Source organism: Poromitra crassiceps, assembly GCF_964638095.1.
Source record: "Poromitra crassiceps genome assembly, chromosome: 15".
NCBI lineage: Eukaryota > Metazoa > Chordata > Actinopteri > Beryciformes > Melamphaidae > Poromitra > Poromitra crassiceps.
Window position 1 is genome coordinate 33,909,791 of NC_139634.1, and position 26,531 is coordinate 33,936,321.

The 26,531-nt window shown below is 44.5% G+C and overlaps 1 protein-coding gene across 1 annotated transcript in view; it reads left to right on the forward strand.

Moving 5' to 3' along the window:
- Positions 1-26,531, forward strand: part of rapgef2b (Rap guanine nucleotide exchange factor 2b) — a gene marked incomplete at its 5' end in the record, with an annotated part of 140,845 nt that overhangs the window by 22,468 nt on the left and 91,846 nt on the right. Inside the window, 2 exon segments of the mRNA XM_083651574.1 lie at positions 12,692-12,762; positions 18,083-18,139. Of these exon segments, the coding sequence (XP_083507700.1) occupies positions 12,692-12,762; positions 18,083-18,139 (128 nt within the window).

The window sequence follows — 26,531 nt, forward strand, 5'->3', positions numbered from 1 at the left end:
AACTGAGACAGAAAAGGGTCCCTGCAGGTACTAGGCTTCACAAAATACACGTCACAAAATAAACCTTTATTGCAAATTTTTCCCATCCTGGCTCGTCCTCCTCCACGGGCTGGCCAGGAGCGGTGGGCAGCTGCAGTGAAGCGACCAGGGACCAACTTCTTCCAACCACCGCTGGTCAGAGGACGATCTTCTTGCATGTTTTTAGTGGTGGTCCATATTGATGTTGTGGAACCCCAGGGGAGCATGGGGAGAACATGCACACTCCACACAGAAAGGCCCTTTTTCATGAGATAGCCCACCTGGGCACCAGGCACCGAAAGCATGGGGAGACACACCCCCAGTGCCAACCCGGCGAGAATCGAACCCACGACCTTCTTGCTGTGATGCGAGAGTGCGAGGCAAGAAGGCTACCACTGCGCCACCGTGCCCCCAATTTAAAAAAATATCCTTGTGATACTGCAGTAATTTACAATAGTTTTTCCTTTCTGTATTACATAGTTTGTGAGTTGTGTAAATATACTGTAGTGTGACATTTTCAGCTCTTTAAATGTCGTCTTGTGACACTGTAGATCTGTGACTTTCCCGCCTCATGTGACAGCACTCCGGTATCGTGGGGGGTGTAACCGACTGGGCGAATAAGATTCAGCGCTAATGAGCTAGCTGTATCAGTGGCTTGACTAATGTTGTGTGGATAATATTAAAACAACAGCAGATTGAACACCTGCAGGCAAACTACTGCTCACTGGCTGTAGCACGGACAGCTGGGCTTCTTCTCCCCACCCTCAAGGCCACAACAGGAGCGCAGTCGAGTGTCACCAGCGTTCTCACAATGTTTACTGCAGCTTCTCATTTAGTGATCAGTCCGAATGCACAAAGCACACAGAATTATTCTCATCTTGCAGGATTATCTCTTCTGCTGTTCTCTGCATTTTAATATGAATGATGCAACTTCTCCCCAAAGGCTCAACACAAGCGCGTTTAATGCTGATTCACGCCTACCACAGTTTCCACATTTTACATAATAAATCATTCCCTTTCTTACCTCATAACGTAACCCTCCACGTTGTTTATGGACCGAACCTTACAAAAATGGCAGCCATCGTTTGCACGCTCATTTTGCGGAAAACGTGAGCATTGTCATGAATTATGCATGTTTATTTACAATATTTAAGGAGGTATCTGTTTCTCGTCATAGAGTCAGGGCAGGGGGCTGCAGTGCCTTAAAAATTACATTATAATTGTAAGTCAATTTAAAATTCAAATGTCACCATCACATTTTGGACTGCTGACCATTTCTGTTGTAATCCTTCTGTTTTCCCCAAGCATCATAAAGCAACGTTGGTGGCAGCTGAAATATTCACTGTCGCCTGCAGCTTTGCTAAAAGCAAAAAAATTATGAAGCGCTCCTCAACTGTCATTCTTGCCAGATTTTCTTTTTTCAATTGTTTGTGTGATTCCTATCAGAGGACATGCAACCATCATAATGATCTACGGTAATGCATTCTTAACTCGGATATGTTTTGACACGCCACCATGATACTCTAGATAAAACTTCATACTGTATAACATGATCCTTATCATTAGCAGAGGCTGCCTGGAAGAGTGCTGAATGTTTGGCTGCACGATGTTTGTTGGTTATTTTTGGAGGTGTTTGAATCAAGGCACACGCGTGCACACACACACACACACACACACACACACACACACACACACACACACACACACACACACACACACCACACCACACCACACCACACCACACACACCACACCACACACACACACACACACACACACACACACACACACACACACGCGCACACACACCACACACACACCACACCACACCACACCACACACACACACACACACACACACACACACACCACACCACACACACACACACACCGCGTGTGCGCACACACACACACACACACAAGCTCACGCTCAAACCAACATCTGTGCCAGTTGGCTGCAGCAACTCAAATCAGATGGGTTAGAGAGGTCAGTATTAACCCCTTAGCTTTCATTTTGACATGCTAACTATTTAGTGAAAATTGCTTGTGTATTATTTAAACAAGTTATGCTTGTTTGTTCATTTGTGTTTTAAGGAGTAGAACCTGTACAAACACAAACATATTTTTTTATTGGACTTGGCGAACCACATTTTCAGACCACAAACCGGGACCCTTGTGTTGCACGTGCACATGTATGTGCTTAAGCCTTATGCACGGACCATAGCTGTTTTCATCGGGGACAGCTACGCTTGAGAGCCATAATTTAATTGTGGTGAAAACTGGGACATTTTAGTGTTTATTGTCAGAACTCCTATTGGACTGGTGTTATTCGCTTACCCTGGTCCAAAAAACATGTAACATGCAGACCCTCCCCTTGTAGTGCTGCACACTATTGTATATATATATATATATATATATATATATATATATGAAATTGAAATTGTGCAGGACAGGTGCAGGCTGCCGGGTCTGCTGGTACTTGGGTAGTTCTGAATGCTTCCAATTTGCATTCTTCACGAGACTCGACGCACTTTAGTTCTTAAGGGTTTTACGCTGGCAGCTCAAGTAGGTGGTGTTAAGCTCATTCACATGCCTGCCTGAGTCCTGTTGGAGCCAGTTACCATGTCCACCGCCGGGCCTGCCTGATCAGCCTGAGAAATGAGCTGCAGCCACCAAACGCTTTTACAATTTAGTGTAGCCAATAAAGTTGTGGTGCTCCTCGCCCGGTCAGGACGGCAGGTGACCAGCCATCACTCAGAGGGTTTACAAGTCGGTACAATAGTGAGAGTGGCCGATGGCTGTGTGACTCCACGCTGTGGCCCCTGGTGGACAAAGATAAGTTCTCCACTTAAACACGGTCTTAAGCAGGTGGTAGTGGGGAGTGCAATGGCTCGTCCGTCCAGCACTCAATTCAGCTTCAGATGCATAAAGGAACTTAAGGAAGAGTGAGTGGATGTTGACGAGGTAGCGTGTGTTGTGCTAGCTTAGCCTGCTGAATTAAAACCAGCTGCTTAATGTTAACAGGGCAGCTAATTAGCTTCGGGCACTACGTGTGTGCCAAATTCATTCAGAGTCAGATGGCACACGGTTTGAGTGTTGTCCTAGTGACAAAACAGGAAGGGCATTTGAAGAGTTTTGTTACATTTAACGGACAAATTGAAAGTAGTAAAATGATCAACGGCAAAAAAAAAACTCGTTAAGGGTCGTTTTAATTGCTTTAGTAGTAGATATTGAGCGATGAACTTTAGGTAATGTCCCCCCCCCCCCCCCCCCCGCCCCCTTCCAAAATTTGCTCCAGAAATGAGCTCTTCCAGTGCGCCAGTGTTTCTGCCCTTGCCATCGTAGCATATTATTGTGTTTTGAAAACAGGCGTTCGGGTCGGGCCTGGACGTTTGGCCAGAACAGCCTCAGATAAGTGGCGTAGCGTGGCTCGTCACTGGATGACCTTGTTGCGCTCCACAAAGCCTCCAGTCCACCTGCTCTCTCACACAGGCTAATGGATAAAAATACCCAGTAGGTCCCACACACACTCTGTCAATACAGATTCAAGGACAGCTGCCGCCGCCCACCCTGTTACACACAGCCAGGCATGCACAAACAAAGACAGGGGAACACACACACAGTCACAGTCACACACACACACACACACACACACACACTATGACACCCCCACTTGGCCGAGCTTCGTACCTCTGCCCCCAGAGGTGCACGATGAGTATTCTGCACATTTGGAATAAAGTGCTATGGTTGCTGTTTGGTCCGCTCCAGGGGCCGTCTCTCCCGACTCCCACTTGGCACGCCGACACGGACACACTGCGTTTGTGCTGAACAGACAATATAGCGGCGCTATATCGCCATTTGCACATGACCTTCCAACCTTCACCACCGGCTGTCTGACTCCCCCTGCTCCGTTTACCTCGTTATACAGCTCTACTCTGTTTACCACGCCATACAGTCGCACTGTCTAGCTCATTATGCACCTATCCTCTCCTTGCATTGTTATTCGGCTACGCCTCTGTGATCGAGCCGTACGCTGTTTACCACGTTAGATCGGCAGTCACCAATTACCCGGACGTTTCCTTTCATGCGCGGCCTTTTTAAAGACCAGTATGGAGGAACGTATGGGGGGGGGGGGGGGGGGGGGATTATGGAATGTTTTTGTGTCTGTCTCTGTGATGGGAATGACATTTAATAGTTCAACTAATGAACCCCAGTAGGACTCGATGGTGAGTGTGCTGCGCTGCACGCTTGTGTGTTAATGGAAAAACAGTCAAAACTGCAATGCTGCCTCCTGTAATTAACCTGCAAAAGTGTTAGGATAGGATTTTTTATTTTGCATAATAGGAGAATGTTTAAATCTGTGTTGTGCAGAGTCCTTGGTCTCCGAAACAAGTTGCATGTTTATTTCATCATCGAATTGAGAAGTTTTTCACCCATTTCTGTCAACAGCTGACAAAACAAACGCAACGAAAACAGAAAAAGCGATGTCCATATGCATCGCTATTCCTATTGCAATGTTAAGGAAAAGCATCTTAGTTTAACCTCATGTCAGTCAATAAGGTAATAGTGGTGTGTCCGTGTGGCCACAATCAATGCAGCAGTGCACCAGATGCCTTGACTTAATGGATGACCCCGGTGGCTCCTCCTCCTGGTTGGTATGCCAATACCTTCCATAGGTTAGGAAGCAGCAGGGGGCGGGAGGGCGGGGGGGGCGTGGCTGAGAGGACCCCCTTTAGGCCGTGTGTGTGTGTGTGTGTGTGTGTGTTATTGGTGTGGACACTGAGACATTATCTAGCCAGTGTCATCTGAGGAATGCCGGCCTCGCCCCGGCCTGACACACAAGACGGCCCCTCGGCCTCCGCTGGCACGGTAACGGGATCCAGGAATACCGACGTCTCACTGTCAGTTTTTTTCCAATATCCGTGCAGCCCTAGTGGTCACTGGTCAGTGGCATAGAGCGAGGCTAACCTGGAAAAGGTCCGAACGCCAAAGGAATATACTGGATAATGATTTGGTGTGGGGCTGCACAAATAACCCCCCCAAACATTTGAATCATTTTATTGGCCACGCATTTGCACATAAAAGACAAGGAATTTAGCTTGGTGGTTGCTCGTGTAGTTTGTTGAAAGACCGAGAAGAATGAAGATGACTCAAACTCAAATTACAATAAAATACAGAGTAGACTATTGCACCGTAAATATGTTTTAAATATGAAACAACTTGCAAGAGGCTACAACTTTACTCTCGAATGGAAAGGTGTTGCAGTTTGCGTTTCAAACTCAACGACCCAATTCTTGGACATTTTATTAACTACTGAAAACAGAAATAATGTAGAAAATGCCGCTCCCACACGTCTTATAGTTCCTATCACAATATGATTTATGTTGTTCGTGTCATGTAGCCCCAATGAGATGTTGCTTCTTTTTTTGTGCATACGACGTCCACCTCGTCGTGTGAGTGTGATCCCAACCTTGAACTGGCCACGATGAAGCTCAGAGGGTGAAGGTGTGGAGGGAGACCTCACCCCGCAGTGACAAGTGAGCGATGGTTGTGAAAAGAGCTTGTCCTCCTGGCTCCCAGGTCACGGGGGCTTCATGTGTGCTCTTCTTCACAGCTCTTCTCTGAAACACCACGACAACAACCAATCTCCCCGCTGCAAAGCCACGTGATGAAGACGCACGTCCCTTACCTGGCTGCTAAGGGATCGAGGTCGCCTGCATCTTAGACGGGGATGATGTAATGAGTAGGCTGCTAGGTGGGGATGATGTAATGAGTAGACTGATAGGTGGGGATGATGTAATGAGTAGACTGCTAGGTGGGGATGATGTAATGAGTAGACTAGTGCTAGGTGCGGCTTATCTGTTGATTGCAGCAACCTGCGGATTGGAAATTGCAGTAGTCGATTTTGCAACTTCGTCGTTTGAACAGCCATCTTTCTTTCCTCCACCAATATTCACGATTTCTCCGAGCTTCTGTGCTCTTGTTCAAAGATGCTGCACTCAGTCATACCTGACAGCTTTAAAGTCGCCATGAAATTAGATCCCATTGCCTTGGAAAACATGGTGGCCACATGCTGCACTAGGTTTAAATCAACATTTCTAAGCAGTAAAACCATCAGATTTTTACCTTCATCAAATAAAAAGAGCCGTTCTCTCCCTGACTCGTATTCCGTTGGTTTAGACTTTTGAATGATCGCTCACTGCAATATGCCCCACCGCCCCAGCCTCTTCCTGTTTAAACAGGAAATGCATCAAATCAAGGAAGTAAAAATGCCATTCCACGGGGTCTTTAACAGCCACACAGTCGTCTTCTCCTCCTGTTGGAGCAGCTCCACCGACTGAAGCAGTCGGAAGGTTAAGTGCGTCAGCGCCAAAGGGCTGACCAGGGCGAGCGTGTCTCGTTTATCTGCTTTTGCTCAAATTTCCTTGGCTGGGATTTGAACCGACAACCCTTGGGGGGCACAGGCAATGCCTCTCAAGCCACACCACCTGCCAGGCATCGCACACCGTGTGCCAGCGAGATGTGACTCACTGTGAAAACCCATTCAGACAAGTTCCTTACAAGTTGCCTGGCAGCGCTCTCACAGTACTACATATGCCTCACAGTAGGCTGCCACGCTGGTCTCTCACTATCAAGAAGCTCTCTCTCTCTCTCTCTGTCTGTCTCTCTGTCTCTCTCTCTCTCTCTCTCTCTCTCTACTTGATGAGAATATAGCTCTACCCTCGTTTAGAGCTGACAGTCAAATGTTCTTTTTTTACAATTGCCCTTTCAGCACTATGGAATCAACAGTCGTGAGCGCGCTCCTTCCCTCAGCTCGTTTTGTGCAAGTGAAGCAACCGTAATAGATGGACACGCTCACCTTTGCCCAGGGGAGAGATGATGTTTAATTAGGGCTGGAAAATTACATCTGCGCTGACGTGAGGCGGAGGCTGCGTGCTAATCAGGCCTTTTTAGGCACGCGTTCCGGTGTTGAAACGGAGTCTCTCGCGCGCGACAGAAGGATTTCCTCAGCAGTGTGTTTAGATAAGACTTAAGAGTCCGGCGACGTGCTTCTAGACACGCAGACAGACGGCTGGAGAAAGAAAGGCAAACGATGTTTCTGTCACGTTGTCTACGGGCCGAGACGAGATCATTGATTTATTCGGTGACCTGGCGAGGTCAGTGCACCCAATGAAACGCTCATTATGCCCATCATGTGTCCAGCTTTATGGGTTTATAACACTTGGTTATAGCTTCCCTATATGTCAAATAAAAACCTAAGATCACAAAAGCTACAGTACCTTCTTCACACACATTAAGTGCTTTTATAGGTGAAAATGAGATCAGGCGCAATATGAAAACAGGGGTTAATAATACTAGTTTGCATTCACACACTCTTGAAGAGGATGCGTTATTCGTCGTTTTTGAATCATCTCTGTCGTGGTTTGGGACAGTACATATTTGTTACTTCTCAGCACATTATGTCATATTGATCTGTTGTATACTTCATTGTTTGATGAGTGTTGGTCCAAACTAGACTCGCGCCTGCGCTGAAAAGGAGGTTTCTGTGTTTCTCCATCAGATCCATGCCTGGTTTCAGGTCATCAGAAATGTCCTTTGCGTCTCTTTCGGAGGGTCTTTGTTTATCTCTCCCACAACAGCCCCATTGTCTCTCAAAGGTTGCAAAAGCCTTTCTTTGATGTGGGCCTACAGTGGGTGATAGATGCAGCGCTCTGCTATCTACATAGACAGAGCCAAAGGAAGAAATGGATTGACCAATTGGGCCGGTGAAAGGGCCCCCAGAGCAAGGCTTCCTCCTATCTGGCGTGCAACACTGTGGTGTTGAAAGATAAGGAAAGCAGAGCCTTTATATGTTTCTACCCTAAGTTCAGGATAGCCTATAGACGGTTTTCACCAGAGCGCAACCCCACAGCACTTCCTTTTTCTCAGCATTCGGCAAACTGCAGAAATATTCACTCGACATCGTTACTTTTGTTTTCGCCGCTCAGCTGTATAGACGGTTTTCACGGAATGGTCAGTCCTGCACTTGAATGTTTTTTTTTCTTTTATGTCCATAGCAAACACTGCAACAGGAAGTGAGCGGGGGTTCAATTTAGAATGTTTTTGTTGTCAAGTTAAAACCGTCTATAGGCGAGGTCTGCTAATTGCAAAGCATTAAAATCACAGTATTGATCACTGCAAATTGCAGGAGGAGGGTGCAGTTTAGTTTTTGTCTCAGACGGGCCGGCGAATCACACAGGTACTCTCGTGTCACAACTTGCCCTGTGAATCACATTGCATGTCACACCAAGTATTCATTTCATTCAGACAATTTATTAGTTTTATTCAAACTAAGATGATCCAAAGCATTGACGCAGTGTTACCCCCCTGCACACAATGTCGAGCATTTTTAAGCACCATCACATCACATTTGTGATGTCACCAGTGATGTCGCTCCAGCTTGAGTGACATCACTAATTAAGATGACATGATCACAATCGCTCAAGTGAGATCACTGATGACATCACAATTGGCAATTATGACGACATCACTGATGTCATCAGTCATGTCACTCGAGCAATTGTGTGCCGCGGGCCGCCTTACAGTGTGAGTAGTAAGATGATACTGCAAATGAAATTGCAACCCGATTTTCTTTTTTTGGAATCAACATCACGCAGCCCGAGGTCACCGATCTGGCTTGTTTTGAGTGCTAGCTTTTTATTTGACATTCCTATGAGAAGTCTTTCTATTCCCCGAAGCCTGGATGAACACAATGGGAGAAAAAACATCACTGCTTCCTTCAACTCTGTTTGCCCACTGATTGCTCTGCCACTCAACAGGTTGGCATGGAGCCGGCGCTGCACCCTTTCCCTCCCCTCTGGGGCCTGGGTGGGTGGAGAACGCAGGCAGCCTCAGTCAGATGGTGTCAGAGGGCCTCGGAACAGGGAAGACAAGGCCTGCTATTGTTTTAATGTGTGTCCTCAAGAGGAAATGCCTCCACTAGTTTGGCTACATTACAGCGCTACCATGACGGTGTACAGGAAGCATGACACATTGGGTTGTTGTTGCATCAAAGGTAAAAAAAAACTCGGCGAGTTTACACTTACCAGAAAAGCAATTGACAATATGTCACACTGGTATGCATGGAATGTGACGGGTAGCTTACGCACACAGCTTGGGATTCCCGAGGTATTATCAAGAACAGCATCTTGGATGTGTTCCCTCTGGTGGGGGGCCACCTGTATTCCTGGAAGGATCAGTTTGGAAGCGGAAGAGGGAGGGGTTAGTTTGGCGGCGGCGCTACCAGTTTAGTCTGGGAGGTTGAGCTACCCTAAAAAACATCCCCAAAAGGCCTCTTTAAAAATGAAGGAGCTGTCTTTATTCAGCGCACACACACACAACGAACACAATTTGGGTTGCCCCAGTTTCAGCTAGCCATCTCTCTCTTGTTTTGATCTCCTTCCTGTGACTATGCTTTGAATCCCAGTCCTCTCTCAGTATGCGAGTAAAGGCTGTCGGAGCTGCTCTCAGTCTCAGCTGAGGAGGTGAATGAACACGGAGCAGACATGACCTCAGCGAGATATAAGGCGTAGATCAAGTCCATGCAAGGCCTTTTCTTTTCACAGTGCTGCTGCTGAACAGTAGTTATGACTGAATTACATGGAAAAATCTCTTGGTAGATGATGACAGTTGCTTCTGTCCATGTTTACAGACGACTATCGCTGTCATGTATCTGTAGCAGACAAATGGTCACAAATCCTCTGCCTGTGTATTTTGTGGTGAGTGTGTTTGGCCCAGTCAGAAAGGGGACGGGGGAGAATAAACGGGAACATGTTAGGGAGTGGAAAAGATGGGGTCCTTTACATTCTTTCCATACAGCCAATCTGAAATATTTGAGACTGAAGCCACAATTGATGGTTTTGCATATTTCTCCCTGTGAGGCTGTTTTTTGAGAGGCGCTGTTTCATGCACTGTGTGATGTCACTGTGTGGAATGGGAAACGAGACGCTCCATACTGCCACCTAGTGTCAGCATGCCATCTGGATTATTGTCTGCTCTGGGTGCTGTAGTAGATCTTAATGGCATTTGTCCCCTTGTTCATTCCGAATCAATACTCATCTGATCTGTGTGTTGTAGATGACTCAAAGTCACTTTCATTGACACACTTTTACCTAATCTGTCCTCTAGAGACCATCAAGGGCTCTGTTTTTTATAGGTTATTTTGTGCCAACTCTGTTTTGAAAGCCAAATGCCAAATCAATTGTCTTGTGAGAGATAGATCTTTGTTGTCACCTGTCGGATATTCGGTTCACTGCTTTGCAGGGTTTACATTGATCTTCTTCATATTATGTGAAAATAATACAATGCTGAAAATAGCTTCTGTCACTATGCAAGATATGGACACTGCACATATTTATTCCATGTTCTTTGAAATGATCATCTCATCATAGACAATTTTATAAATAAAATAAAAAGTCATTAATGATCTGCTGTGGAGGTGGATAAAGATCACAGCTGTGGGTGTTCAAGCTGACTTTACCCAGAGAGGTCAGAGGTCAGGGTCAGCTGCAGAACAGAGTCCCTGCAGTTAGCAGGAGGGATGTAGCCACATGTGTAACCACATGTTTTGAAACTCTTTGCGTGTACTCAGTGAAATGGCACATGCACTAGTGCATAACTAGATATGTTACAGCCATTTGAATATAGACTTAAGTCATGTTTCAATAATCAATCTATTGCTTGCTTATTTTTGAAACCTGAATGGTCACCTTGTATTTGTGTCATAACAGGAAATGACACACACTGTCCTTTATTTTTCATCCATTTATAATTTGCACAATTATTGCTGCACTCGACATTTTAATTTCCATTTGAGTTCATTAGAAACGTGTCGCATCTTTTGTCGGCGTGCTGTGGCACTTGATACTGCACCATGCCTAAAACATTGACTTTAACCAAGTCTGCAGTTCCCCGGCCCTCCAGTAGATGGCATCAGAAGTCTGAACATTGCCAAGGCTAACATGACTGTTCCTGTGCATAGCTTTCTTACTGACCGCAGACACCCTGTAAGCCTGGCCTGCACATGAGGATCTGATCAGTGTGTGAGGTAACCGAGGCCAGGCACCCCCCAGGGCAGCAGCTTTCATTCAGTGTCCAGTTCATCAAGGCCCAACCCGAACACAACCTGCATTTTTTGGCGTGGGTTTTGAAAGACCAACAACACCCTCGTGATGATGTCATTGCATAACTCAATGTGGACTCTTTCTAAAGAGAGGAATGCGTCAGCTCCAGTTATACTCTGCAGCGTGTAACAGGTGGTGATAAGGGTTTGATTATACTTTTTAGATCTCCACTAGCTCCTTTCCAGATTTGAGTGTGGTATTGGCTTAGCTAGCTAGTCCCATGTGTTTCCTATGATCTTTTGATTGTGTATTTACCGTGCTGGTGTTGTGTGTCAAGTGATTATTTTGTCTTCCCTTGAGGATTGCAGTAGAAAGAAGAGGTTTATGTACTACTATGCTCTGCTATCCTTTTTATTTGCATGTATTTTCTATTTCCCAAATCGAATGACGTTAAACCTATGAAGGGGACTCTGACACTCCTATAGCCTACAGATGCAGACATTGGGACGCCTAACCAGCACAAACATATAGCTGTTATTTACGTTTCTTTCTGGGGTCAACTTTTCACATGATTTTCAATAAGCTTATAATTGTTGCCATCAGAAACGTGACCCATGGGTAGACATGGTGTCTGTGCAGCCAGAGAGTGTGTGTGTGTGTCTAGCAGGGTCCAGCACAGACAGACCCCCTCTTGTCCCTCCCTCCCCTGTCGCCACATCTACCTCCAGTCGCCGCCGACAAAGACGTCCCAGTCGCTGCTGTGCGCCCATCTCCACCCACCGCTACCACACACACACACACACACACACACACACACTCACACTCACACTCACACTCACACTCACACACACACACACACACACACACAGTCAGTGCCCCAGTGTGCACCAACAGACAGTGGAGTAGCTGTGCTGACTGCCTGCGCTCAGAGAGGGCACTTTGTTTCACCTCCATCTTGGATGCGTGCCACACAGACCTGAGAGGCGCGGCGTGCGCTCTCTCTCTCACTGGCTCACTTGATGAAGTCACTGAATGGGGAGTTTATAGTTTGTGCGAGTGGAGCTCCTTGATTTCCTCTCTGCGCTGCTTTATGGCTGCCTTCTATTCCGGCGCTCAGTCACACAAATCAATGTCGGTGTCCTCGTTTCATTGTGTGACTCGTCAGTTTATCCACTGCGCTATGACTAATCATATTTCAAGCTCGATTGCGAGTACACAGTCATTAGTCGGGGGGGCAAAGCAGTATGTTTGAATTTGTTTTTAATTGACAACTTTACTGGTGGTGGCGAGTGATAGATTCTATTTTTGTTGTGCTATCATTTTTGAAGCCATGGCAACTGTAGAACAGAAATGAGACAGAACGGAGATTACTGCCTGGTTATGAACCAAAAAACAAATACAGGTATAATCAGATATCCAATCCAGATACAGATATAAACATACACGTAGTTACATAAAAGAACAGTAAATATTAGAATATTATTATAAGCACCATCATTTTCAGTCCATTTGAAACATAAGCGCCCCATTCTGACCATCCCTCTGGTCTCTGATCTTCTTCTTCTCTTCCCAGGACCTGGAGATCGTCTACTCCTATCTGCACGGGATGGAGGCCCTGTCCAACCTACGAGAGCACCAGCTGAGGTGAGCGCCTGCACCCATAACTAGTCCTTAATTAACACCACTCAGAGCCTGATATTCCAATCACACTCCACACGATCACATTCCACATGCAAATTAAACATTGACAACTCCTCAGTGTCTGCTCCATGACGGTTGTAATCACGGGTGGGAAAATTAACACCAAGTCAAATCCCAGTTAATTGAGCCTGGTAAGTTTTCCGCCAGCAGATAATCACTTGTCGTCTGGAGGTTATTTTACACTCTAAAAAATGAATTTAGACTGGTACGTTTTCCGTCAGCAGATATAATTATTTTACACTCTAAAAAATGAATTTGGCTGGTTTAAATATAGCCACTGTGGCTGATAGATGAACAGGTAATATTGCATAATGCTAGTCAGTCTAAAACACTTTTTGGGGGGGGTTTATTGAAGTGAGTTGTTTTCCATTCTCCTTGGGTGTTTTAAATTGCTTATCGCTTATCTAGATAACAAAGCGATAACGTGTTGGCTCTCTTAGGTGTATAAATATTAACATGATCTGAAATGCAGGACCTTCTGACTCTTTTGAAGGAACCAACATTTCAAACAGCTGTGTGCTTAATATATTGTACTGATATTCAAAGTACACATGGATTAAAAACTTGCAGCAATCAGTCTCAGTGCTGTTATGAATCGGTCACTTACTGCTGTGTGCAGGCAGGCTGCATGGGCTTCACACAGGCTTCAGTCCAAAAGCTGTTGAAAGCTGGCTTTCATTCCCATTTGGTTGATTGACATTAATAGAGTAGTTTTAGCTTCGTTAACAACTTCTCAGAGGGCCCCATTGTGATATCAGGGAAGTCCCCCGTGTGACTTTCCACACGCAGGCTGGGAAACAAGCACCTGCCACCAGACCAAGTGTTGTTCACTTTGTGTCCTGGCTGTTATTAGTTAGTGACACTATCTACCTGCCACATTTCCACATAAGCAGCACATGTTCTGGAGGTTCTTTTCTATCCTAAATATTAGAGGCCGACCGATACTGGATTTTTGGGGCCAATACCGATATTAGGGAGTAAAACAATTCCGATATCGATATATCGGCCGATAGTCTTATATTATACACATTATATTACAAATGTTTTTTGCAATGATCCCTCAAATATCAAACACTTGACAGGGATCTGACTTGACATGACTTGAGGTATATAAATGTAGGTAGGATATTTGCCAGCTTAACAATCAATTTCATTGTCCAAAATGACATCAATGCAATGAAACGGTAAACTAAACTTCACTGGGAATTTAATAATTATAAATAACTAGAAATACAGAAACACAAATAGAACAAATATATACAACTTGAGTTAGGAAAAAGGTTGAAATATACACAACATGCTGTCTATAACCTGTGGACCTGTGGATGAAAAAGCTTTCCTTCCTTTCCTGCTCTTGTTTCAACCCCAAGCTTTGGATTCTCCTTCAAAGCTGCACTGGGTAATTGTGCTCGTTGGCACCTCCAAATGGCAGCGAGAGCTAACAGTTTGAAAATGGTTTGAACTCCGATGACCAGAATTCAAAGCAACGACACGTCAGTCCACTTCACACATCACGCTGACTCATGATTATCAAGCCAGCCAGTCTGTGACCAAAGGATTCTAAAGAGACGAAAAAGAGAAAAGATCTAACCTTGGCAAGTCTCGATCTCTCTCTTTGGAGCGTTCAAAGGTACTCTAAACAGTGTTGCTGTTTAGAGTACCTTTTGGATTTTGATTCGTCACTTGCTTGTGGGGAGAGAAGTTGTCCTACCAGTGTCAGACCTGACATCAGAAATTCATTTGGCCCCAACTGGGTGAATTAGTGAACATAGTAAACATATTTTACATAATAATCTGGCTTTGTGTCACTTTAACTCCTGACGTCAGGTTTCTTAACCGAACCTGTGAATATGCAATTCAGTTATTCCTATGATGTATTTTGCTCTCGCTAAGTTAGTCCTCCAATGCCTGTTAAAAATCTTCCTGATCACATGATCTCACGTCCTGTTTCGCTCTATGTATCAATCTGGACTCCAACCTGTCCACATCGATTTCAGTGGGCGGGAATACTTGCCTTGACACACAACTCCTTCAGCCAATCAGCATTGTCAAATCCAATCCAAATCCACTTGGAAGAAATGGCGAAAAATAAATTCCCGCCGAGAAACTCGGCTGGTGCATGCTGTTGTTCTTGTTTAATTGTTGTTATTGAGCCTGTTTCTGCAATAACTGCACTTACGGCTGTGTTTACTCTACTAACAATAACGTTGGCGCTCGTTGCTTCGGGAGCCGCCATACTGTTTTGCCACCCGCGTCCCCGATTGGCCAGTTACGTTGTCAACTATGAGGCCGCTCCCTGATTGGCCCGTGGACTTTGTCATATCTAGAAATGGCTGGGGGGCGGGGCTGGAGGCCAGGCTGATCTGTAGTTCACGTGATCAGGGTGGTTTGAGCAGGCTAAGTCCTCGCCTGGCTTTGTAAACAGTGCATGTCAGGAGTCTGTTCCCAGCATGCCTTGTGTGCATACATGTGGATTACAGTGGCGAGGGAACAATGTGGCGGCACATGACCCGCGAGCTGGGACATTCCACTGGGTGACCTCTCAGAGGCCTCCCACCAATCCCTCTCGCTCCCTGCTTCCTCTCTGCCCACCCGGTTCAGATCCGAAAGAATGTCCCCACGGTCCCAACAAGACCAACCTATAAAAAAAAAAAAAAAATCTCCCCAACTATCCTGAAACCCCACTAACTATGGGATTATTATGGCACAGTTCATTTTCTCCGCATTTCATCTGGGAGGAATGTGTTGTTTTTCTTCGGTGGAGCTTTCACACAGAGTTGTTTTTGAGCATCGGGATTGTTTTTTGGTCCTTGTGCAATGGGGCTCGAACACGCCCGCCGCCCCCGGCTATTTTTGAAGCCTTTTGTTTTTTGATCAGTGCCACTGTTTACCATCGTTCTTTCTCTGTAGCGTCGAGTCGCACAGTAGGCACTCCTCTTCTCTGGGGGCATTTTGGGAAGGCTTGATGAGAGGGACTTTTTCACACTAAGTTTGTGGAGGGAAATATTTTGGTTCCAAAATGAGAGATGTAGCATTTGAAAAATGTGATCCACTTATGAAATAATTTATATCAAAACATCAAAGTTAGGGAAACAAGTTAGAGGAACAATGGACTTACTGTAAATCCCTGGTTGACAAAATAAAAGCACTTTTAAAAGAACTGAATGAACGAATTATGATGTCAACTGTAAGCTAAACCTGTGAAAAACAAGAAAACTTCATTTTGGCTCCTTGATGGGAGTGTCAGTGAATCCTGTTTGATCACAATGGGAATACAATTGGAATCTGAGACTGAACAAACGTCCGAGTTTGATTTTGTGATCAGATTCTCAACCAATGGACCAGAATGCGATGCAGAGTTCTAGTCTAGGGTCTAATGGAGAGGCAAAGTGACCGCCTACTTCCTGCTTCAGCACTGTACCAGAGATTTTCATCCGCCATTTATTTTCCCATAGACATTTCGTAAAATGCTTATAAAAAATAGTTGAACTTGTTCAAACCAAACGGTACAGCTATATTTAGAAACAGGAGAGACCGCATAACATTTCACTAGGACCAAAACGTAAAATTGCAGATTTAAAGAAAATATTTGTTTGATGTAGTTTTTTAAAGTTTTGGTCCGAGTGAAATGTTCTATGGTGTCTCCCAATTCTAAATATAGCTGAACCGTTTGGCTTGACGAAGTAAAACTATTTTTATAAGCATTTTACTAAATGTCTATGGGAAAATAAATGGCGGATGAAAATCTCTGGTACAGTGCTAAAGCAGGAAGTAGGCGGTCACTTTGCCTCTATATAGTTATCACATTTTGCATTTGCTCTCCCCCGACATGCATAAGCCACAGCTGAACCATCACACTCTCGAGCTATTTATATGCCCAGCCCACACGCTCACCTTTGACTCAAAGCAACAACTTCACACTCATCCTCTGGGGGGTGACGACGCTCCTTCTGGGTAAACGGAGGAAATCGTCGACTCTTAATGAAGTAGGAGTAGACGAGGCAGGTTGATGGAAAGTCGCTACACTAAAAGAGTAAATTGCAACACTTCCTCCCAAAATAACTCCTGGGATGGATTGAAACAGTGTAACAATATGAGAGAGAGGGAGAGAGAGAAGCTGTGTTTCCATTACAGTTTTTTGCAAAATTATTGCGATATTTCTACAACTTCGACAAAGTACAATTGCGACTTGCAGGCGTTTCCATTGAAGTTGAGTTTGAGTGACGGCGCGCACACCTGAACGCAATTCCCCGTTACCAGCAGCTGCCACAGTGATTACGCACGGGGATCTGCCCCATATCCCGTCCCCTGCATGCTCAAATCCAACCAATGGTCAATGCAAATCACCACATGAAGTTACAACGCATATAAACGAGCCTGATTATCAATTCAAAAGAAAATGAGTGGCAACATGTTGCTGGCTGCGGTGAATGCAGTGAGCGCGACAGGCAGAGGAAAAAAGCAAATAAAACTGGTCCGATTTAGAGATGGAGGGGAAAAAGGCTGATTTGGTGCAATAATCAGAATGGCGTGTATTATAATTATAACATTGCACCTGAAACATGTATTACTCTTACTCACTGTATTCACTTCAGTCAGCAGCACCGCACCGGTGTGTGCTTTTCATCCCCTCATCTCGCCGCTGTGCCAAATGCGCACACACAGGCAGCCTGTCACCATGGATCGATTTCTGCCATTAAACATTATCTATTTTCCCCAGCTCCGCTTTTGCACAACACTCGTCTTTCTGCTAGGTAGCGTTGCTTCAAAGTTTTCCACTTGCTGCGGAGGTTTTGCCACGGCTTATCGAACCCTTTCTCCCTCATTTTCCTTTCATTTTCCGCTCCTTTTCCAAAGGAGAAGATGGGTCACATGACATGCAAATGCGGAAAATGTGTTTCATTACACTTTTGCGATAAACTGCTATATCGACACGTCTGAAAAAACACCTCATGAGAGCGCAAAAACTCTATTTGGGAGGTTTTTTCGAAATTTACGTGTTTCCATTACCCGATTTCTATTGCGATATTTAGATTTTGCGCATTTCTGAGGGTAATGGAAACACAGCTAGAGAGAGAGAGATATTTTCCTCTTGATGAACTCAGCATGTGCCTATTATTAGAGCTGATTCTTAATATGACCGGTTTGTTGCTCTCACTTTGTATCTATTTTGTAACATTATTAACAACGTTTCCATTCAAGTTATTATTTACGCCCCATTTGATGTCCTCCTGCCCCTCTTCCCTCCTCTCTGTCCCTGCAGGCTCATGTGCGAGACGGTGCGCTACGAGAGACACGAGGCCAACGAAGTGCTCTACTAGTAAGTATCAAAGCGCCTGGCACTCCACCGCCACGCACGGCCTTCTGAGATACTGATGCTATTTGCTCAAAGGCTTCCATCTGTCTCAAGCATGCATGAGCAGAATAATGGATTGCAGCACACGCAGGCCAACAACAGGGGGCAGTCACTGTAACAATATATTTCAATTCTGTTTGATCACACACGTGACCTTTGACCCCAGCCATAACTCAGACTTATTGATGAGCCAAGGCATGCCGGGCCCATAGCAACTGGCGCACAGCGGAGAGACCTGGCTGACTTCAATGAAAACAAATGGCTGTAAAGCATTGATGCAGTTAGAGGATGCCATTACACAGATGTGCGTGTGTGTGTGTGTGTGTGTGTGTGTGTGTGTGTGTGTGTGTGTGTGTGTGTGTGTTAAAGACTTTCCAAACCACTCCACTGCACCACTGAAGCAGATAGACCTGGAAGGCATTTCCAGTCTAACTTGGCCTCTATTCAACCAGTCACTGGTTATTGAATAGATGAAGAAACATGGTATCCATAGTCCCTGCTAAAAGCATTCTTTCAGATGGGAGCTTAGCTAGTAGCTAGTGGTACTGGAATGCTTTTTCCACCTCCTCATTCAAAACAGGTATGCTGTGAAGAGTCAATGGCTGTATTGACAGCTTCCAGACTCTGTGTGTGTGTGTGTGTGTGTGTGTGTGTGTGTGTGTGTGTCAGTGGAGAAAGAGAACAGAGAGTTTGACTGTTGTCACATTGGTCTGTGAACACCCAGGGTGAGAATTAAGAGTTAATTAACTCTATCAGCGTCTCAAACGGCTGGAGAAGGCCTATTGTCCCCAATCTGCCTTCTGCCCCCCCGTGTGTGTGTGTGTGTGTGTGTGTGTGTGGGGTGGGGGGGGGGGGGGGTGTGTGGAGGATGTGGAAGAGTCAACACCTCATTAGAAGCCCACTTGGCGGCGTGGGAGATGATTAAACAATAGGAATGCAGATTAAGCGCTGGTAACATAAAAGACTCCCGTCTCAGCAAGAGCCCCTTAGGTCCCCCACTCCCCCACCCCAGTCACTGTGCACACACACACACACACACACACACACCACACACAAACACACACGTTTGCACAGCTATCGCTTAAAGCCGATTCATGCTTACGCAAAATCGCTAGTGCCGACTGTGGCGAGGGGTGCGCCGCAGCTGGCTGGGCCGCCCTGCCTATCGACAGAGGGGACGTGCAGCTCCTCGAAAATGTGACTCCGCGGCGTCAATGCGGACGTGATGTGACCAGCACGAGAACTGTGAGTGGTCGTTGCCTTGGGCCGCGCACGTATCTGCTGACGTACTTGTTGTGAGGAATGAGGAAATGCCATTTCCTTATTTATCAGTTGTCCCTCTTCTAGCAAAGCCCTTCTGCAGGCTCACCGAAATGAGTTTTGAAATGGAGGGACAATAAAATGTCCCCCCACCGACATGATTGCAAGTTCTTGCATATGCAACACGTCATATGTAATGGACATGAGTGTACCACAAGCCACCTAGTGTTTTGGAGGTGTACCGCAGCCAACGCGCCGAGTTACGTTCGAGTATGTACAGTCTCGCTGTTGGCGCTACTCAGCGGCAAGGCTCCAAGTCAAGGCTGCGCTGAACCCTGTCAGCACCTTTATAGTGAGGAGAGGACATTCATTGACTTCCCAGGTATAAAATTCAAATTGGTCCTCACTAAGATAGGTGTACAAGAACACACACACACACACGCTCGCATGTATGTACGTACGTACGTACGTACGTACGTACGTACGTACGTACGTGCACGCACGCCATACGCGCACACACACACGCACACGCACACACGCACGCACACACTTCTTCACCCATGGTTTAGCCTACAGCAAAGAAGCTTGCTGGACATTATTAGTAGTAGAATTACTAGTATTATGAAGAGTTGCCCTGAAATGCCCCAGTTAAAATCTGGCTCTACAATGCCCTAGTTAAAATCTAGCATTCACACACCCACACTGTCTATATCATTCACACACCCACACTGCCTATATCATTCACACACCCACACTGTCTATATCATTCACACACTCACACTGTCTATATCATTCACACACTCACACTGTCTATATCATTCACACACTCACACTGTCTATATCATTCACACACACTGTCTATATCATTCACACACTCACACTGTCTATATCATTCACACACTCACACTGTCTATATCATTCACACACTCACACTGTCTATATCATTCACACACTCACACTGTCTATATCATTCACACACTCACACTGTCTATATCATTCACACACTCACACTGTCTATATCATTCACACACTCACACTGTCTATATCATTCACACACTCACACTGTCTATATCATTCACACACTGTCTATATCATTCACACACTCACACTGTCTATATCATTCACACACTGTCTATATCATTCACACACTCACACTGTCTATATCATTCACACACTCACACTGTCTATATCATTCACACACTCACACTGTCTATATCATTCACACACACACACACACACTGTCTATATCATTCATACACCCACACTGTCTATATCATTCACACACTCACACTGTCTATATCATTCACACACTCACACTGTCTATATCATTCACACACTCACACTGTCTATATCATTCACACACTCACACTGCCTATATCATTCACACACTCACACTGTCTATATCATTCACACACACACACACACACTGTCTATATCATTCACACACTCACACTGTCTATATCATTCACACACTCACACTGTCTATATCATTCACACACCCACACTGTCTATATCATTCACACACTCACACTGTCTATATCATTCACACACACTCACACTGTCTATATCATTCACACACTCACACTGTCTATATCATTCACACACACTCACACTGTCTATATCATTCACACACTCACACTGTCTATATCATTCACACACTCACACTGTCTATATCATTCACACACTCACACTGCCTATATCATTCACACACTCACACTGTCTATATCATTCACACACACTCACACTGCCTATATCATTCACACACTCACACTGTCTATATCATTCACACACTCACACTGCCTATATCATTCACACACACTCACACTGCCTATATCATTCACACACTCACACTGCCTATATCATTCACACACTCACACTGTCTATATCATTCACACACTCACACTGTCTATATCATTCACACACTCACACTGTCTATATCATTCACACACTCACACTGTCTATATCATTCATACACCCACACTGTCTATATCATTCACACACACTCACACTGTCTATATCATTCATACACCCACACTGTCTATATCATTCACACACTCACACTGCCTATATCATTCACACACACTCACACTGTCTATATCATTCACACACTCACACTGTCTATATCATTCACACACTCACACTGTCTATATCATTCACACACACTCACACTGTCTATATCATTCACACACACTCACACTGTCTATATCATTCACACACTCACACTGTCTATATCATTCACACACACTCACACTGTCTATATCATTCACACACACTCACACTGTCTATATCATTCACACACTCACACTGTCTATATCATTCACACACTCACACTGTCTATATCATTCACACACACTCACACTGTCTATATCATTCACACACACTCACACTGTCTATATCATTCATACACCCACACTGTCTATATCATTCATACACCCACACTGTCTATATCATTCACACACACTCACACTGTCTATATCATTCACACACTCACACTGCCTATATCATTCACACACACCCACACTGTCTATATCATTCACACACTCACACTGCCTATATCATTCACACACACTCACACTGTCTATATCATTCACACACACTCACACTGTCTATATCATTCATACACCCACACTGTCTATATCATTCACACACTCACACTGTCTATATCATTCACACACACTCACACTGTCTATATCATTCACACACTCACACTGTCTATATCATTCACACACACTCACACTGCCTATATCATTCACACACTCACACTGTCTATATCATTCACACACACTCACACTGCCTATATCATTCACACACACTCACACTGTCTATATCATTCATACACCCACACTGTCTATATCATTCACACACTCACACTGTCTATATCATTCACACACACTCACACTGTCTATATCATTCACACACTCACACTGTCTATATCATTCACACACACTCACACTGCCTATATCATTCACACACTCACACTGTCTATATCATTCACACACTCACACTGTCTATATCATTCACACACACTCACACTGCCTATATCATTCACACACTCACACTGCCTATATCATTCACACACTCACACTGTCTATATCATTCACACACACTCACACTGTCTATATCATTCACACACTCACACTGCCTATATCATTCACACACTCACACTGTCTATATCATTCTCATTTGCTATAAGCAGAGTGCCTGTAGTTGGCTCCAGGCTAAAGCCCTGACACAGCACTTTGTTTGCTGTTTATGCTGCACCAGTGTTTGTGTGCATAACTGTTTCTACTCATTTAATTTGTGCAAGTGTGCTTTTTCTCCACTTTTGACAGCTGTTTGTGTCCATGTATGTCTGTGTAAGTGTGTGTGTTTGTGTCCATGTATGTCTGTGTAAGTGTGTGTGTTTGTGTCCATGTATGTCTGTGTAAGTGTGTGTGTTTGTGTCCATGTATGTCTGTGTACGTGTGTGTGTTTGTGTCCATGTATGTCTGTGTACGTGTGTGTGTTTGTGTCCATGTATGTCTGTGTGTGTGTTTGTGTCCATGTATGTCTGTGTACGTGTGTGTGTTTGTGTCCATGTATGTCTGTGTAAGTGTGTGTGTTTGTGTCCATGTATGTCTGTGTGTGTGTGTGTGTGTGTGTGTGTGTGTTTGTGTCCATGTATGTCTGTGTAAGTGTGTGTGTTTGTGTCCATGCATGTCTGTGTAAGTGTGTGTTTGTGTCCATGTATGTTTGTGTAAGTGTGTGTGTTTGTGTCCATGCATGTCTGTGTAAGTGTGTGTTTGTGTCCATGTATGTCGTGTGTGTTTGTGTCCATGTATGTCTGTGTAAGTGTGTGTGTTTGTGTCTATGTATGTCGTGTGTGTTTGTGTCCATGTATGTCTGTGTAAGTGTGTGTGTTTGTGTCCATGTATGTCGGTGTAAGTGTGTGTGTTTGTGTCCATGTATGTCTGTGTAAGTGTGTGTGTTTGTGTCCATGTATGTCTGTGTACGTGTGTGTGTTTGTGTCCATGTATGTCTGTGTACAGTACGTGTGTGTGTTTGTGTCCATGTATGTCTGTGTGTGTGTTTGTGTCCATGTATGTCTGTGTACGTGTGTGTGTTTGTGTCCATGTATGTCTGTGTAAGTGTGTGTGTTTGTGTCCATGTATGTCTGTGTGTGTGTGTGTGTGTGTGTGTGTGTGTGTGTTTGTGTCCATGTATGTCTGTGTAAGTGTGTGTGTTTGTGTCCATGCATGTCTGTGTAAGTGTGTGTTTGTGTCCATGTATGTTTGTGTAAGTGTGTGTGTTTGTGTCCATGCATGTCTGTGTAAGTGTGTGTTTGTGTCCATGTATGTCATGTGTGTTTGTGTCCATGTATGTCTGTGTAAGTGTGTGTGTTTGTGTCTATGTATGTCGTGTGTGTTTGTGTCCATGTATGTCTGTGTAAGTGTGTGTGTTTGTGTCCATGTATGTCGTGTGTGTTTGTGTCCATGTATGTCGTGTGTTTGTGTCCATGTATGTCTGTGTAAGTGTGTGTGTTTGTGTCTATGTATGTCTGTGTAAGTGTGTGTGTTTGTGTCCATGTATGTCTGTGTAAAGCTTAATTTATACTTATTAGAAAGTGTCGCTCAGCACATGGTCGCAGACTAAAAAGAAAGTGTCGCTCATGGTGTTGCATTTATACTTCAGAGAACGTTCGCCTCGGTTCAATGGTCACGTGACACTCGAACGCTATAAGCAGCTGCAGACAGCCAAGAGAAGAGAGGGAACGAAATGCACAGTGAAACCACCTCGAAGGCAAGATGTAATGTACTTGGCTGCAGCCGCATATAAACTAGCCTGGGTAAACCCAGCCCCCACGTGACCTGCTCTCAGACCTGTTCTCAGTCACTAGTGACTGGGAACTGAGAGAGCAGGTCACGTGGGGGCTGGGTTTACCTAGGCTACATATAAACAACACACAACCACACAACTCACCACCTCTCTCTCTGGGAAATTGGTCACGACGTTCTTTGTGATTTTCACGAAGTCATACATCAAGGACAGACTGATAAAAATAGCGGGGACACGTTCATTCATTTCAATTGAGCGAAAACTAGCGGGTGGACCCCATGGATGTATTAAAAGAACGTGGACCCCAACAAAAACAAGGAAGTCAAGCGCGTGCCGTCTTTATAGCCAATCAGACTTGCGCGATACTATGACGTAGTCAGCGACACTAGACATTTAGGTAGCAGACACTGCTCGCCGACACTTGAAAGTGTCGACTCAAGTCCTCAATTCTGTCGGCGACCGTTTCAAAAGTGTCGGCAGACGAAGCATAAATTGGGCTTAAGTGTTGTTGTTTGTGTCCATGTATGTCTGTGTAAGTGTGTGTGTTTGTATCCATGTATGTCTGTGTAAGTGTGTGTTTGTATCCATGTATGTCTGTGTAAGTGTGTGTGTTTGTATCCATGTATGTCTGTGTAAGTGTGTGTGTTTGTATCCATGTATGTCTGTGTAAGTGTGTGTGTTTGTATCCATGTATGTCTGTGTAAGTGTGTGTGTTTGTATCCATGTATGTCTGTGTAAGTGTGTGTGTTTGTATCCATGTATGTCTGTGTAAGTGTGTGTGTTTGTATCCATGTATGTCTGTGTAAGTGTGTGTGTTTGTATCCATGTACGTCTGTGTAAGTGTGTGTGTTTGTATCCATGTATGTCTGTGTAAGTGTGTGTTTGTATCCATGTATGTCTGTGTAAGTGTGTGTGTTTGTATCCATGTATGTCTGTGTAAGTGTGTGTGTTTGTATCCATGTATGTCTGTGTAAGTGTGTGTGTTTGTATCCATGTATGTCTGTGTAAGTGTGTGTGTTTGTATCCATGTACGTCTGTGTAAGTGTGTGTGTTTGTATCCATGTATGTCTGTGTAAGTGTGTGTGTTTCTATCCATGTATGTCTGTGTAAGTGTGTGTGTTTGTATCCATGTATGTCTGTGTAAGTGTGTGTTTGTATCCATGTATGTCTGTGTAAGTGTGTGTGTTTGTATCCATGTATGTCTGTGTAAGTGTGTGTGTTTGTATCCATGTATGTCTGTGTAAGTGTGTGTGTTTGTATCCATGTACGTCTGTGTAAGTGTGTGTGTTTGTATCCATGTATGTCTGTGTAAGTGTGTGTGTTTGTATCCATGTACGTCTGTGTAAGTGTGTGTGTTTGTATCCATGTACGTCTGTGTAAGTGTGTGTGTTTGTATCCATGTACGTCTATGTAAGTGTGTGTGTTTGTATCCATGTATGTCTGTGTAAGTGTGTGTGTTTGTATCCATGTATGTCTGTGTAAGTGTGTGTGTTTGTATCCATGTATGTCTGTGTAAGTGTGTGTGTTTGTATCCATGTATGTCTGTGTAAGTGTGTGTTTGTATCCATGTATGTCTGTGTAAGTGTGTGTGTTTGTATCCATGTATGTCTGTGTAAGTGTGTGTGTTTGTATCCATGTATGTCTGTGTAAGTGTGTGTGTTTGTATCCATGTATGTCTGTGTAAGTGTGTGTGTTTGTATCCATGTATGTCTGTGTAAGTGTGTGTGTTTGTATCCATGTACGTCTGTGTAAGTGTGTGTGTTTGTATCCATGTACGTCTGTGTAAGTGTGTGTGTTTGTATCCATGTATGTCTGTGTAAGTGTGTGTGTTTGTATCCATGTACGTCTGTGTAAGTGTGTGTGTTTGTATCCATGTACGTCTGTGTAAGTGTGTGTGTTTGTATCCATGTACGTCTATGTAAGTGTGTGTGTTTGTATCCATGTATGTCTGTGTAAGTGTGTGTGTTTGTATCCATGTATGTCTGTGTAAGTGTGTGTGTTTGTATCCATGTATGTCTGTGTAAGTGTGTGTGTTTGTATCCATGTATGTCTGTGTAAGTGTGTGTGTTTGTATCCATGTATGTCTGTGTAAGTGTGTGTGTTTGTATCCATGTGTGTCTGTGTAAGTGTGTGTGTTTGTATCCATGTATGTCTGTGTAAGTGTGTGTGTTTGTATCCATGTACGTCTGTGTAAGTGTGTGTGTTTGTATCCATGTATGTCTGTGTAAGTGTGTGTGTTTGTACCCATGTACGTCTATGTAAGTGTGTGTGTTTGTATCCA